Below are 15836 nucleotides of genomic sequence, written 5' to 3'. Positions count from 1 at the left end.
TGGAAATCTGATAAAATTAATATCGTGGGGTTGTTTTTTTGCAGAACTTGCATGCTGAAATCACAAGCAAGCGAGACAGAGTGGAAGATGTGATGAAGAATGCAGAGGTGTGCTCAGCTGCAATCAAGGTACTGTTATTTTTGAACATTCCCCTAAGAATATATCTTTTCCTACAAGAGCTTAATCCTGCAAGGCTCCCCTCTCTCTTCTTAATTCTAGACTAAATCCTTCTCACCCCTCACACACTCACATTTCTCAGCACCATAGGCTTAGTTACTGGGCAAACCAAAGTTTACAAGATACAGATTCACTGACAGCCTCTGTATTTCTGGAAGTGTATCCATGGTAGTCTGGCTGGTCCAAAACTTCCAGGGCAAATTTGGAAAATCACAAATACTGACAACAATCTGAGGTGGCTACGCCAAGGGAAAGAAAATATACACAGGATTATCTTGTGATTTTGTTTTTATTTTTGTGTTTCTAGTAGTTCTGTTCAGATTGCAGTACTGAGCATACTTCTAGAAAGCATTTGAAAAAGAAAAAATCAGTGGGTCTTATTCCCAAATCCTTCTGTCATACCCCTGTCTGGGTTAATCATTGGGCTGATTTTTGGAAGTTTAAGACATGTTATTTAAACTCCATTGATCTGCTTGTACAATAAATCCTTTTCTGTTGCCTTTCATTCAGAGATTTTTTAATGCAAGTTGTGGGAAAAAGTTTCTCTATCTTTCCACCATGTCTGGTTTTAAATGCTTTTCTTATTATTTTTTTAGCAACTACTTTCTCTTCCGACCCTCTACTGTACTGATTCTTAAAATCAGGATTTGGGGTTTTATTTATTATCTGTCTGTCTAAAACACACTCTTCATTACAAGTGTAGTTCCAGAGCAGCTTGCAAATTTAATACATCACACAGGGACTAAAAACAAGGGAGATATTTACGACCAGCCAGCTAAAATAAACATCAACACTGCACCAAAATTCCACCAGAAACCTGGGCAGATAACCAGGTCTTCAGCTGATGTCAAAAGGTTGAAAGAGTAGGTTATTGCCTCCCTGCAGTCTGAAAATCCAGGTCAGGAGGCATATGGTGTCTGTCTTTACAAAATGAATTGTGTTTTCTTCTCCTTCTGCAGGATTACGAACTGCAGGCTGCAGCTTATTGCTCAGGACTGGAGACTTTGCTGAACATTCCCATTAAGCGCAGCATGGTCCAGTCTCCTTCGGGGCTAATTCTGAAAGAGGTAAGTGACAATAAAGTACATTTTCATGATAATTTTGCACTAGCTAAAGTCAGCCAAGGGTACAAAACATCCGAAAAGGGAACCACCGCAGACCAGGAAAAGTTGGAAATTAAACAGGTGCAGGAAACAGGTTCATTGACGCCAACATTATTAAGCATAATGTATTTCAAGCAAATCAGAATCAGAAATTAAAGAATTAAAAGAATCAGAAATTGCTTGCATCTCTTGTAACTTCTTTAGGTACTCAAAAGGAGCTACTAACTCCTATTACGGTAATGTATCTTTTTGTCGATGCGGGTGGCCCTGTGGGTTAAACCACAGAGCCTAGGACTTGCCGATCAGAAGGTCGGTGGTTGGAATCCCCGCGACGGGGTGAGCTCCCTTTGCTCTGCCCCTGCTCCTGCCAACCTAGCAGTTCGAAAGCATGCCAGTGCAAGTAGATAAATAGGTACCGCTCCGGCGGGAAGGTAAATGGCATTTCCGTGCACTGCTCTGGTTTCACCAGAAGCGGCTTAGTCATGCTGGCCACATGACCCTGAAAAACTGTCTGCGGACAAGTGTTGGCTCCCTCAGCCAGTAAAGCGAGATGAGCGCCGCAACCCCAGAGTTGTTTGCAACTGGACTTAACTGTCAGGGATCTTTTACCTTTATATTTACGTCAGAGTCAATCTAGAATTAGGCTGAAATTTTATGTTAAAATAATAACAACACAAAACCTCAGGCCTGTTGATGCAGACGAAACATAGTGTTTGGGATAGGTTGACAATAGATTGCTTTTTCCCTCCCTCTCCACGCAGGCTGCCGAGATCCAGTCTCGTTACATTGAACTTCTTACAAAATCAGGAGACTATTACAAGTTTTTGAGTGAAATGTTAAAGAGCTTGGAAGATTTAAAGGTAATATCCCTCTTCCTTCATGTATTGTGAATTATCCAGTTCCTGGGTTTTTTGTAAATATTTTTGATGCTGTTAATAATACCTTCATGCAATAATAAATAACATTCTAAGGCTACACTTCTACAATGGAAACCTAATTTTCTTGCTGTACACGAGTCAGCTTTTTTAGTCTTAAATTTGAAGCGTGCATTCAGCAGATTCGTACAATACAGCCTTTTGTGGACCAGACCAATTTAGACGGCAGATAGAGCCGATTCCTTGTTTGAACACTGTTTCCCATAAAACAAATGCTGCTCCCTGCACATTAAAAAATGGGCATATTAGGAAGATTTTAGAGTAGGTTTCCTGGATATGTTAGTTGTTTAGGTGCATGAGGCTTTTCCCCCCCCATGAGGCATCCTTCAAGCAGGTGATGGGCTCATCTGCAGTTTGAAGTTGTAATAGCTTAGAATGAGCTACTATCAGATGATTTGTTGCCTGTGTAGATTGATTCCTAGTTATTCCTGTTACAGTACATGCAGGGTGGATTAAAAAAACAATGATTTAAAAAAAATAATGGGAAAAATGGATTTTTAAAAATTTTAATCAGATTTTTTTGATTTAAATAAAATGTTTTTTGAGGAAAAAAATCTTTCTAAATACAGTTTTCTATTTAAGTTACATTATACGCCAAAGGCTATTCATCAGGAATTAAGGATTTGTTTTAAGTTTTCCATGAAACCTTCATCTGGTTGTAAATATTAAGATTATACCAGCAAGAATGAGTCTTTCTGTAAAAAAAATGATTTAAATCAAGTCTTACTGACTAGTGATTTAAGGCAAGTCTTATTGACTAGTGATTTAAATCAATTTGATTTAAATCAAATCCACCCTGAGTAGATGTGATTTTTCATTTTAGCTTCAGTCGTCACTCCCTCAAGTTCGGGACCCCTGAATTTGGTTTTGCACCAGCTTTACATGGGGCACAACCTGAATTTAAGCATGGCTTTGGATGCCCAGTCTTGGCCATTGAACACATGAAGCAATAAAAACAGGATCCTGAGAATGTACAGAGTAATGTTCAGTTGCTGTTAAGGAACCAGTTTTCATTCACATATTGAGATTAGCGTGCAGGGCATCCAAGAGGGAGAATAGTATTTAGTGGCCGCTGTGAGCATTAGCGCCTTCCCCTCTTTTTCCTTTTTGTATAAATTGGCCTGTTTATGGACACCTGGTTTCTGCACAGTTGTTTTCTATTTGGTCCAATATTGGTTCAGACATGATATGCGATCAACAAGTTTCTTTATTTCAAAAAAACATTTTATATCACGCCTTTAAAAATGTTTTCCTAGGCTAACAAATGTGTAAAAACCAGAAAATGAACCCCAGAGCTCTGGTTTAAGTCTGCTTTCAGAGCTTGACCTAGAGTAGCATATATTCCTCGAGATCCAATGTTTTCTGGTGCATTAGGACTTTTGCACTGAAAACCATGACATATTAAAAAGGCCTCGTTGAGAATGTCAAGAGTCTTGTCCATTATGGTTAACAAGAGAATGTGAAGTTTTTAAAATAAAATAAAATAACCAAACAGCAAAAGGGCATTTTATTAAAATTAGCTGTGGAGTGGTGATTTTTTTGGGGTGTGTGTGTGAATGAGTAGCATGCTGTTGGTCAAAAATGGTTACGATAGGTAATTTTTATCTTTCATGCTTTCTGAATCTGCAGATGAAAAGCACCAAAATAGAACTATTGGAGGAAGAGCTGAGACTAGCCAGAGATGCCAATTCCGATAACAGCAATAAGCACAAATTCCTGGAGCAAAACCTACAGAAGTACCAGTTGGAAATTTCCCAGCTGAAGGCCAAACTGATGGGTTTGGAAGAGATGAAGCGGCAAGCAGAGTTGGATGGTGGCTCTGCCAAACAAAACTTGGACAAGTGCTATGCTCAAATAAAAGATCTGAATGACAGAATAACAAGGCTGACTTATGAGATTGAAGACGAGAAGAGGAAAAGGAAGCTATTGGAGGACAGATATGACCAGCAGAAGACTGACTTTGACCAACTGCAGAAGACAAGGCAGAATGAGAAAGAAAGCCTTGGTTGGCAAAAGATAGAATCTGAGAAAGTCATCAAGGAGAAGGAGTACGAGATAGAAAGGTTAAGGGTGCTTCTCCAGGACGAGGGGAATCGGAAGAGAGAATATGAGAATGAGCTGGCTAAGGTAAGAAACCAGTTTAATGAGGAGATGAGTAATATAAAGAACAAGTATGAAACCGAGATTAACATTAAGAAGACCACCATCCACCAGATAGCATCCCAGAAAGAAGACGATGCCAAAAACCTCCGAGCCCAGATCGATAAGCTGCAGAGAGAGAACAGAGATCTGAAGGATGAGATCATCAGGCTCAATGACAGCATTTTGGATGCTACAGAGCAGCGGAGGAGAGCAGAAGAAAATATTCTTCAGCAGAAGGCTTGCGGCTCGGAGGTGGCTCAGCAGAAGCAGCAGATTGAGCTGGAGCTGAAACAGATCATTCATCTGCGCAACGAAGACAACGCGAGGTACAAGCAAGCGCTTGAAGATGCTGCTTTGACCATCCAGGACAAAACCAAGGAGCTTGAAAGAGTAAAGATTCAGCTGCAGGAAGAGGCTAAAAGCCGATGGGAACTTGAGAATGAATTGGCTAAGGTAAGGAACAGTTATGACGAGGAAATTATTAGTTTAAAGAACAAGTATGAGACTGAGATTAATATCACAAAGACCACAATAAATCAGGTGACACTGCAGAAGGACGAGGAATCCAGTAATTACCGAGCACAGCTCGACAATGTCGTGAGAGAAAATAGGAGCTTATGTGAGGAAATTAGGAGACTGAAGAACACTATAAGTCAGACATCGGAGAACCTTAGACAAGTGGAAGAAAATGCTCACCAGCAAAAAGCCATTGGCTCTGAGATCTCGCAAAAGAAGCAGCAGCTTGAGATTGAGTTAAAACAGACTGTCCAGAAATACTCCGAGGAGACCATGCGTTACAAGCAGTCTCTTGACGATGCTGGGAGGACAATTAAGGACAAAAACAAAGAGATTGAAAAGCTGAGAAAGTTGCTAGAAGCAGAAACAAACCAGAGGAAGTCTATGGAGGAGGAGAATATCCGATTGCAAAGAGTCCAGTACGATTTGGAGAAAGTAAACATCAATGCCACAGAGACCATCAGCAGGTTGAAAGTCCAAGAGCAGGAACTGGGACGGCTAAAAAGCGAATACGAGAGGCTTGCCCAGGACAAAAAAGGGAAAGATCAAGAAAGCACAAGGCTGCAGGGCACAATGAAAGAGCTGCAGCAGCAGAAACGCAAGCTGGAGGAGGAGCTTAGTAGGCAGTCTAGAGCCATGGCGGAAGAAAGTGCCAAGAGGAAGGAAGTGGAAGCAGAGTTAGAATCTATGAGGAGGTCTTACAGAGAGCAATCTGTCAAGATCACAAACCTTACTCAGCAGATAGAGGAGGTCTCGATGGTCAAGAAAAGGAGTGAAGATGACTTGAAGCACCAGAGAGAGGTGCTAGATGGTCAGATGAGGGAAAAGCAGAGATACTTGGAGGAGATAAGGAAGTACACTTCAGAGATTGAAACCTTGCGCCGCCAGGTGGTCCAAGAGCAAGAGAATCTAAAACAAGCTCACATGCGCAACGAGCACTTGCAAAAGGCTATTGAGGACAAGAGCAAAAGCCTCAATGAGTGCAAAATAGAAATTGAAAGACTTCAGTCTCTTACCGAGAACCTTACAAAAGAACACTTGATGTTAGAGGAAGAGCTGCGCAATGTGAGATTGGAGTATGATGATCTAAGAAGGGGCAGAAGTGAAGTGGATGAGGAAAAAAATGCCACAATTATTGAACTTAAGAGTCAACTCCAAACAAGCAGCAAGCATACCCTGGAACTTCAGGGTCTGATAAATGGTTTACAGAAAGAAAGGGACAATTTGAGACAGGAAATTGAGAAATTCCAAAAGCAGGCTATGGAGGTATTCACAAATATTTGATCACAACTTTACTGTCCCTCAAATAATTCAACACCAAATGCATTTCCAACCAATCATTGAACCCTAAATTTATGTATATTGATTTTAATTGATTCATTTTTAAATTTGATATAAAAATTCCAACTGGCCTCTAAGTGCAGGTCTCTTACAGGCATTTGATTGGCCACTGTGAGAACAGGATGCTGGACTAGATTGGCCATTGGCCTGATCCTGCAGGCTGTTCTTATGTTCTTAGCTGTAGGCCCAGATTTGGGTCGCTTCTAGACTAGTGCAAAGGAGATATAAATCTTACCTAGCATCTGCTTTTGTTACCTTTGGTGCTTAAAAAAAATCTTTGGGTGATATATCATTCCAGTAGAATTTAGCATTTTTCCTATGGAAAATTGGTCAACTCTTCATCATCCTTAGAAAGGAGCAGGACTTTGAAGACCAGGCCATATTTCCAAAACCTGTTCTTATAGAAGCTACCCCCTGAAGTTCGGTTACTCTTGACATCTCAACCCCCAAAGAGGGGTATACAATATGTTATTCATGAAGTTGCATATTGGAGCTTATCCTTATCTCCTTTGCTCTTCTCATTCTTTATTTTGCTGTAGGGTAGTATATGTATATACATAAATACATACATGTATACCTTAAAAAGTGTACATATGCAAAAGTGTATACATAGTTATACTGGTGTTGTATATTTGGTATACATTTTATTGCTGCTTATGTACCTGTATATTGTCTAAAATGCACATTATACATAATTATATATGTGTGTCTGTATGTGTGCATGCTATACTTGTCACTGCTTTCATTTTTTTCTTAAAAAAAAGAAAGAAATCTATGAGTCACAATCCTGCACAGAGAAGAGCATACTTAAGCCTATTGACATTGCCTCAAGTGTGCTTTCTTCTGTGTTGGAGTCTGCCCATTTTGCCTAGTAGCTTGGGCTCATAATTTTCAAGTAAAATGATAGTTAGGTTTCCCTGTCTTCGTTTACTAGGAGCAACCTATCAGGCATTGCTACAGTTCAGCCTCAATTCATATCAATTCACTCACTGAAATGAATGGAGAGCCTACCTTAAGCAATGTTTGCTGAACTATATTGGTTTGCTAGTGCAAGATTGGTCCACAAGCAGTATTTTCCTCAGTGGGGTATCTGTTTGCTCTCATTGTCCCCTCCCCACACCTGTAATTCACACGCACATTATTATCTATGTACTTTCATTCACTCAGATTCATCACATAAGATACGTGATGGAACTTTATCCATTAGTCTAGTTGTAGTCTCAAAATAAGCGCTTTTTTGAAAGAAGAAAAAGATTGTGGAATTAAGTAATTAGTTTTTTGGGTGTTTTTGTTTTTTTGTTAATGTGGGTAAATCGGCTCCAGGTAAGATCAGTCTGGATTTGATGTCGTGATACATATGTTTTGTAAACAGAGCAAGATGAAGGTCCCCTTTCAGTAGACACAAGATTTTATCAGAGGCAGTACTGAAGTGCAGGCATCCCAAAATACTTAGCTTCTGCTAGACTACTGTCAAAATTAAGACTGCATGTCGTATATATGTACAGGTGAGAAAGGGAAAATATTAAGCACTGACAGTACAATCCACCCCAAGCTAAGTATTTTTAATTCCTGTTGATTTCAAAGGGAAGAGATAGGATTGTGCTGTATGCACAAGGCTGCAGTCCTATGCACGCTTGCCTGGGAGTAATCCCCATTTAATTCTGTGGATCTTACTTCTGAGTAGACGTGTAGGACTGCGCTGTTAAACACATGCTTAATCTTTCCACTGAAACTGGCAGGACCCCAGTTTGCTGGGTCATGCCCCAGACTCTCCTGTTAGAATACTTTTTAGCCCATTTCTATCAGTGTACTATCCTGTATTAATAAAACAAATCCACAGCTGTATCCAAAACATCACATTTATTACTCAGGGCCACAGTTACCCAGTACCCCTTACAGGATAGGTTGAAATATAGGGAATATAGGATGTTAAGAAGAGGCACTAATTTTCTCCTTGTTTATTTCTTTCTTTAAAAAAACCATAGACATCCCATAGGATCCAAGAATCCAAATCCCAGTATACTCATATTATGCAGGAACGAGAAGCGCTGCTGATAAAAATTAATGCCTTGGAACAAGACAAAGCAAGGTTGCTGAGGTTGGAGGAAGAGCTGAATCGGGCCAAAGGCACACTGGAGTCAGAATCCCGCTTGAAAATGCGGCTGGAGAATGAGAAGCAGCAAATCCTGAACGACTTAAATCAGTGGAAGAGCCAATATTCCCGGAAGGAAGAGACAATCAGGAAGATTGAGTCTGAGCGAGATAAGAGCGAGAGGGAGAAGAGTGCCTTGCTGATAGAAATTGAGAGGCTGCAGGCAGAGATGAAGAGAATCGAAGAAAGGTACCGCAGTCGCTTGGAAGAGACAAGCAGAAAGAGCCAGTCGGAGATGGAGGCTGAGCGCCTGAGGTTGCAAAGGGAAATTGAGAAACTGAAGCAGCGCCCATATGTGGCCAACAGAGTCACCCAGACAGAAGATGACTTTGCCATTGACCCTTCCAAATTACTCTTCAATGGCCTGCGGAAAAAAATAACTGCTGTCCAGCTGTACGAATGCCAGCTGATAGACAAGTCCACCCTGGATAAGCTGCTGAGGGGGCAGAAATCCGTGGAGGAAGTTGCTGCTGATCTCGAACCCTATCTCAGAGGAGCTGGGGCTATAGCTGGGGCCTCTCTTAGCCCTAAGGACAAGTATTCCCTGGTGGAGGCTAAACGGAAGCAGCTTCTCAGCCCAGAGAACACCGTCTTCCTTTTGGAAGCCCAGGCAGCCACCGGAGGTGTGATTGACCCCCACCGCAACGAACTTCTCAGCGTGGACAGTGCAGTTGCTAGAGACCTGATTGATTTTGATGACCGGGAGCAAATCTACACTGCTGAAAAGGCTATCACCGGATTTAAAGATCCCTTCTCAGGGAAAACAGTGCCTGTGGCACAAGCCATCGGTAAACAGCTTATCGACAGGGAGACCGGGATACGTCTCCTTGAAGCTCAGCTGGCTGCGGGAGGAATCGTTGACCCCATCAACAGTGTGTTCTTGCCGAAAGACATCGCTTTAGCTCGTGGGCTGATTGATCGAGACCTGGTCAGATCCTTGAACCAACCTCAGAGTTTAAATAACTTAATTGACCCGATCACCAAGAAGGCCATAAGTTACACGAAGCTGAGGGCGAAATGCAGAATCGAACCACACACTGGTTTGCTCCTCCTTCCCGTGCAGAAGAGAAGCATGTCATTCCAAGGCATCAGGAAGCCCATTGACATTTCTGAGTTAGTAGACTCTGGCATCATTCGGGAGTCGACGGCAAATGATCTGGAAAGTGGAGTAATCACGGTTGAAGAAGTCAGCGACCGAATCAAAGATTTCCTCCAGGGCTCCAGCTGCATAGCTGGCATTTATAATGAGGCCACCAGAGAGAAGCTTGGCATTTACCAGGCCATGAAAATAGGTTTGGTTAGACCAGGAACAGCTCTTGAGCTTCTGGAAGCCCAGGCAGCCACTGGATTTGTTGTGGACCCTGTGAACAATTCACGACACACGGTGGAAGAAGCTTACAAAAGAGGCCTAGTTGGAATAGAATTTAAAGAAAAACTCCTGTCTGCTGAAAGAGCAGTCACTGGGTACAAAGATCCAGAAACGGGAAACATCATCTCCTTGTTCCAAGCAATGAACAAGGAACTCATTGAGAGAGGCCACGGGATTCGTTTGTTGGAGGCCCAGATAGCCACTGGTGGGATCATTGACCCGAAGGAAAGTCATCGGTTGCCAGTCGGCACGGCATACCAACGTGGCTACTTCGACAAAGAGCTGAATAACATTCTCTCTGATCCCAGTGACGATACCAAAGGCTTTTTTGATCCCAACACAGAAGAAAACCTGACCTACTTGCAGTTGAAAGAAAGGTGCATAGTCGATGAAGGAAGTGGGCTCTGTCTCCTGCCCCTGAGAGAGAAGAAGAAAGTGGTGCAGACTTCGCAAAAAAACACCCTCAGGAAGCGCAGGGTCGTCATCGTAGATCCAGACACAAATAAGGAAATGTCCGTCCAGGAAGCGTACAATAAAGGCCTCATAGACTATGACACTTACCTGGAGCTTTCTGACCAGGAATGCGAATGGGAAGAAATCACTATAACAGGTTCAGATGGGAGCACAAGAGTAGTGCTTGTTGACAGGAAAACGGGCCACCAGTATGACATCCAGGACGCCATTGACAAAGGCCTTGTGGACAAGAAATTTTTTGAGCAATACCGTTCCGGGTCATTAAGCCTCACTCAGTTTGCAGACATGATTGCTTGCAGGAATGGCGGTGATGAAGTTTTCAGACACGAGTCCACTCGTTCCCCTACGGTACTGAGTATCAAGAGTTCATCTATCAAGCTAAAGAGCAGTTCGGGCTCCGGCTCCGGCTCCTTTTCTGAGTCCCTCGAGGAAACGAGTCCAATCGCAGCCATATTTGACACAGAAAATTTGGAGAAGATCTCCATTTCAGAAGCCGTGCAACGGGGCATTGTTGACAGCATTACTGCCCAGCGTTTGCTGGAAGCGCAAGCTTGCACGGGAGGCATAATATGCCCTGTCACAGGCCAGCGGCTTTCCCTTCAGGAAGCGGTCGCCCAAGGCCTCATTGACCACGAGATGTCGACACGGCTGAAGCCAGCTCATAAAGCCTTCATAGGGTTTGAAGGCATCAAGGGCCGAAACAGAATGTCAGCCGCAGAGGCTGTGAAGGAAAAGTGGCTTCCTTACGAGGCTGGCCAGCGCTTCCTTGAGTTTCAGTTTATCACCGGAGGTCTCATTGACCCCGAAGTCCGTGGGAGAATAAGTACCGAAGAAGCCATTCGAAAAGGGCTGATTGATGGCCGGACAGCCCAGAGGTTACAAGACACCAGCAACTATGGGAAGATTTTGACCTGTCCCAAGACAAAGCTGAAAATCTCCTTCAGAGATGCAATGAATCGTTCGATGGTGGAAGACATAACTGGGCTCCGGTTACTGGAAGCTTCTTCGGTTTCATCCAAAGGCATCTCCAGCCCATACAATGTCTCTTCGGCACCAGGCTCGCGCAGTGGATCCCGCAGTGGATCCCGCTCAGGCTCGCGCAGTGGATCGAGGAGAGGAAGCTTTGATGCAAACACAAATGCCTCGTATTCTTATTCCTATACAACCGTCAGCAGCTCGCTTGGGCGCTAGTCATTAGCTAGCTAGCCTATCTGAATTTAGCATGGGAAGCATCTGCTGGGATCTGTATTCCTTCTTTGTTTTAACAAACAGAAAGAACTGGTTGTTGGTGATAATAGCACTTGCTTGGGTGAAATAGTTAAGCTGCAGAATAGAAGCCAAACCCAAATGCCAATAAAATAAATCTTTCTGGATGGGATGCTGTGCTTCTCCATACATGTATATATATATACAACTCACTTGCATGTGTGCATGCTTTCTCAATGTCTTGGGTGCAGACTTCTCATAGTAAATGGAGGAGGCAAGTTCTCTCTCTGATGTTGGTGTGCAAGCATCTTTTCTCATATATTTAGCATTTGCTTTTGTTCCCTTCAAATAGTCATGCATGGCCACAAACTATTATCCCAGGCTTCATATTGTTTTTTATCAGTGTTGATGTTTTTAAAGCCACTTTTTTATCAATGTGGATGTTGCACTGCACAACGGTGATGGTCTGAAAATCCTCTCCAACAAATGTTATACCCAATTGTGCTATGCTATATTCTCATTTGGTCACATTGCTTTTATTGGGGCAGATTTATTAGAATGTGCCTTTTCTTTTGCTGTGGCCAAACATTTCTATTCATTTTTTGCTTGCTTGTAACCCGGGTAATACCATGCAGGCCCATCTGTGTAACATTTACTATTCTGGCAATAAAAATAATAATTAACCACCTTTGATTCCTTTGTGGTAAATATCTTGACATTAAGTGTTTGTTTTGCGTGCATTCTTGGCAGTGGCTAAGCTAGCTGCAGTAGTCGACTGCATAGTGAGTACTGCGAAGTGGAGATTCCCTTAGTCTCACATTTAATGGCTGCTTCAGATCTCAGCTGTAAATATCTGTGGTTGTCAAGGAGGCTAGGCATTAGACATGCACTTTAAATTCATGGTGGGAATATGATCACTAGAAACCATGGAAGTGTATGGGAAGCCATTGCCAAGTACATTCCAAATTGCTTCTGGTTTCCTATCGGAAGTAGCTGGTGAGCAGTTTTCTAGATCTACACTTCCATTGCTAAATGCTGAAGTACAGATGTGGAGAATGCATCCATTCATTTAAAACTTACTGGATCATAGGAACATAGGAAGCTGCCTTATATCAGACCAGAGTATTTGTTCTATCTAACCCAATACTGACTGCTCTGACTGGCTGAAGTGTCTTTTCCATCACCAGAGTCTTAGGCAGAGGTCTTCTCCATTACCTACCATCTGATACTTCAAAAACAAGGGATTTGAATCTGGGACCTCCTACATTATATGCTCTACACCTGAGCTATGGTATCTCTCTTAGCTCTCTTCTGTGGCAAACCATCAGTGAGTTTAGCATGGGAACGAATTTCTTTTCTCTCGGAAAAGCAAGACACGGGTGGCTTATATCGTAGCCACCATTTAAAGCATCCTTTATGTATCCATCTATTGCAAGAACTTCTACTCAAAAAACAGCGTTGCTGGAAAGAGCAGGGGAACAAAGCACAGGAACCCTTGTTAGCGTGGCTGTTTTATAGTGGTTACTTATCTATACCTGATGGGGATACACCTGTGATTTGGGTAGACAGCACACTTTGACAATACACAAGTTAGACAAGGATGCATATAGTAGAAATTGGGGAAAGGAGGAAAAATGACACTTGCCATTTTTACTTGCAAATTATCATAATCTCATGTTGCAGTGTTCCAACACATGTCAGCAGAATCTTCCAACTGAATGTTCTATAAATAGGCAACCCCTTTACTAATCCAGGATGAGAGGGTGGGTGCCATAGTCTTACTTCTCACAGTCCAGAAACACCCGGGGGACCACTATATCCAGGGGAGCCTAGTGGAATAGCCAATTTTGGAACAGCCAAATTGCAGAATAGCCAAGAAATCCTGGATGAAGAAACAGAAATTAACAGGGTCATCCTTCTTGCTACCTGGTTTCTGAGTGCGAAGTGAAAGAATATTCAGCCATTTATTTACGTTAGTAAAATATGGCATATGCAATCATCCTTGGCTCCTTTGGTAGGGTGGGATATAAATAAATAAAACACAGTTATCTTAATTTTATCCTTGCAACAGCCTTGGAGGTTTGGGATGGAATGCCATCAGGCATTCGATTTATTACCTCAGCGAGAACTAACCTGTATTCTTGGCCACAATACGCCTTTGTGTAGAAACTGATGCGCACCTGTCCAGACTACATACCCCAAGACAGACCTGCTACATATCAGCCAGTATACAAATATACAAAGGATGCTTTGGGGAACAATGGCCAAAAAACAGCTGTGGTTAGGTCTGGTTGCTTTATTCTAAAGTGGATGCAGAGTTTCACAGAAGGTAGTTGAACATAATGGGGAAATGGAGTAGCACACTTAGACATTTGCCTCGTAAACTCTGGAATCTTACCAGGTCCAGGGAGGCCTGAACCTAGTTTTCTCCATTCACTTTTCTGCCCATTTCCTCCTAGATAGCAAAAGTATATCATGCAAAGTTCCATGAGTTGAAATAGATGATTTAAATGGTTAAGTAAAAAGCTTTGGGGTCCTGTCCTTTGTCTGCATCAGCCCCTTTACCTCCAGGATGGCCAGTAAGTCCCACTAGTTCAGTCAATCAACACAGAGTTTGCCCTGTTTGCAGAGTAACTGCATTTATTTTTTCCCAAATATTAACCCAATGCAGCACGTCAGTGGTGCCTGTTCAGATGGCAATAATATGAGAACTGCACCGCTAAAAAGAGTCTAAACTCAGTTATAAGGGTCTGCCTTATACTCTGCTAATGTCTGTGCGCACATCATTTGACGACTTCAGTATCAAGTGATAACTTACATGTGTGGATACAACGACATAGAGGTTTCATATCACATTGCCTTTAAAAAATATTCAGCTGCTCATGATCAAGAGTAGAGATATCAAGTGAGATGCATGCATGCGTTTAGCCCAAGGGCTGCATTGTATCATGGGGACCACATGCCAGTGGTGGCTGGACAAAAACTGAGCAGAGCAACAGATACAGGACTCTCTTCATTTAGTGGGCTACATTCCAGCCAAGCAAACGAGGTTTCTTGAGTGCACAGAACACATCTCTTCATCCAGACAAGCGAGGTCCATTATCACAGTTGAAGAACACATTCCAGCCACGCAACATTCAAGGAGGTTGTGCAATAGGACCAGCAAGAGTCTGCGGACTGCACAACTACACAAGCAGGCTGCTTACACTCTCAAGTGCCTTGTGCTGCCTGAATGAAAAAGATAAGGGACGGACTGCAACTACACTGGTGGGAACCCGAAAGCATCTTTCTAGTTGTTGCCATCAAGGGTGAAGGGGTCCTCTTGATTATTCACTGGAAGCTATGCCCACATATTCAAACAGCAGCAGGGCTGTGCCTACAGCACCATCATCACAGCCTTCCTGTGTACAGCTCCAAGCACAGAGGCCTCCCTCAATAGCCTACTTCAGACAACACGTGGAGATATCGGAGGGCAGAGCAGCGAGGTCCAGCTCCCCATTCATGCACTGACTAAACACAAGAAACTAAGGTTTTCTGCACTAAGCCCTAGCAAACTTGGTGCCTACACAGACTCTCAAGGCTGCTGCTCTATCATCACCCTAGTAGTTGTGTAATGCATCACACACATTACAAGAATGCAGAGCTGTGTCACACTTTCCTATTTAGCCATTTAAACATCACTCGAGACTTGAAAGTGCTATCATCTCATTGACCAGGAATCAATTGGGCTAACAATATAAAACAGCAGTACATCACCCACTGAGGGCTGCCAGCTGCATGCCAAGAAAACAGAGGTGTCGACTTAAATAAAATATGTAGGAGGCAGGTAAGCCCCGCCCCACATAATCACATGACACTGCACACACACATTATTTGAATGGCAATGCCCATCAACTGGGGACACAGGTGGCACTGTGAGTTAAACCACAGAGCCTAGGACTTGCCGATCAGAAGGTCAGTGGTTCGAATTCCCGCGACAGGGTGAGCTCCCATTTCTTGGTCCCTGCTTCTCCCAACCTAGCAGTTCTAAAGCACATCAAAGTGCAAGTAGATAAATAGGTACCGCTCCGGCGGGAAGGTAAACGGCGTTTCCGTGCGCTGCCTTTACCAGAAGCGTCACCAGAAGCGGCTTAGTCATGCTGGCCACATGACCCGGAAGCTGTACGCCGGCTCCCTCGGCCTATAGAGCAGGATGAGCGCTGCAACCCCAGAGTCGGCCACGAATGCACCTAATGGTCAGGGGTCCCTTTACCTTACCCATCAACTGGGGGGTGGGCGGGCTACTGGTCCCCTCAGATGTGTTATTGGTTCCTATGCAAGAAAATAGCCCCTTGAGATCTTCCAACTCCGGGACGATTTGCTCGCTGTTAGTTGCCACCACAGCCCTAAAACTATGGAGGCCTAGGCGACGGTTGGGAAAC

At 43.1% G+C, this 15836-nt stretch overlaps 1 protein-coding gene and 1 long non-coding RNA gene across 4 annotated transcripts in view; one reads left to right on the top strand and one right to left on the bottom strand.

The window, feature by feature from the left end:
- Positions 1-12088, top strand: part of DSP (desmoplakin) — a 46416-nt gene extending 34328 nt beyond the window's left edge. The window contains exons 20-24 of one of the 3 annotated variants that reach the window (XM_081872955.1): positions 45-128; positions 1137-1244; positions 2042-2140; positions 3845-6139; positions 8200-12088. In XM_081872955.1, the coding sequence (XP_081729081.1) occupies positions 45-128; positions 1137-1244; positions 2042-2140; positions 3845-6139; positions 8200-11400 (5787 nt within the window). In that variant the 3' untranslated portion in view covers positions 11401-12088. The remainder of the gene's footprint in view (positions 1-44; positions 129-1136; positions 1245-2041; positions 2141-3844; positions 6140-8199) is intronic. The other 2 variants (XM_081872957.1, XM_081872956.1) reach the window with 2 other exon arrangements.
- LOC309348168 lies at positions 11461-15530 on the bottom strand. The gene is made up of 2 exons (XR_014159260.1): positions 14234-15530; positions 11461-13297 (listed from the first exon to the last, which is right to left on the bottom strand). It is a non-coding gene; the product is annotated as an uncharacterized lncRNA (long non-coding RNA).
- Between the last annotated feature and the right edge of the window lie 306 nt (positions 15531-15836).

Source organism: Podarcis erhardii, assembly GCF_964252035.2.
Source record: "Podarcis erhardii genome assembly, chromosome: 8".
NCBI classification, from domain to species: Eukaryota; Metazoa; Chordata; class Lepidosauria; order Squamata; family Lacertidae; genus Podarcis; species Podarcis erhardii.
This window is presented reverse-complemented; position numbering and strand designations above follow the sequence as displayed.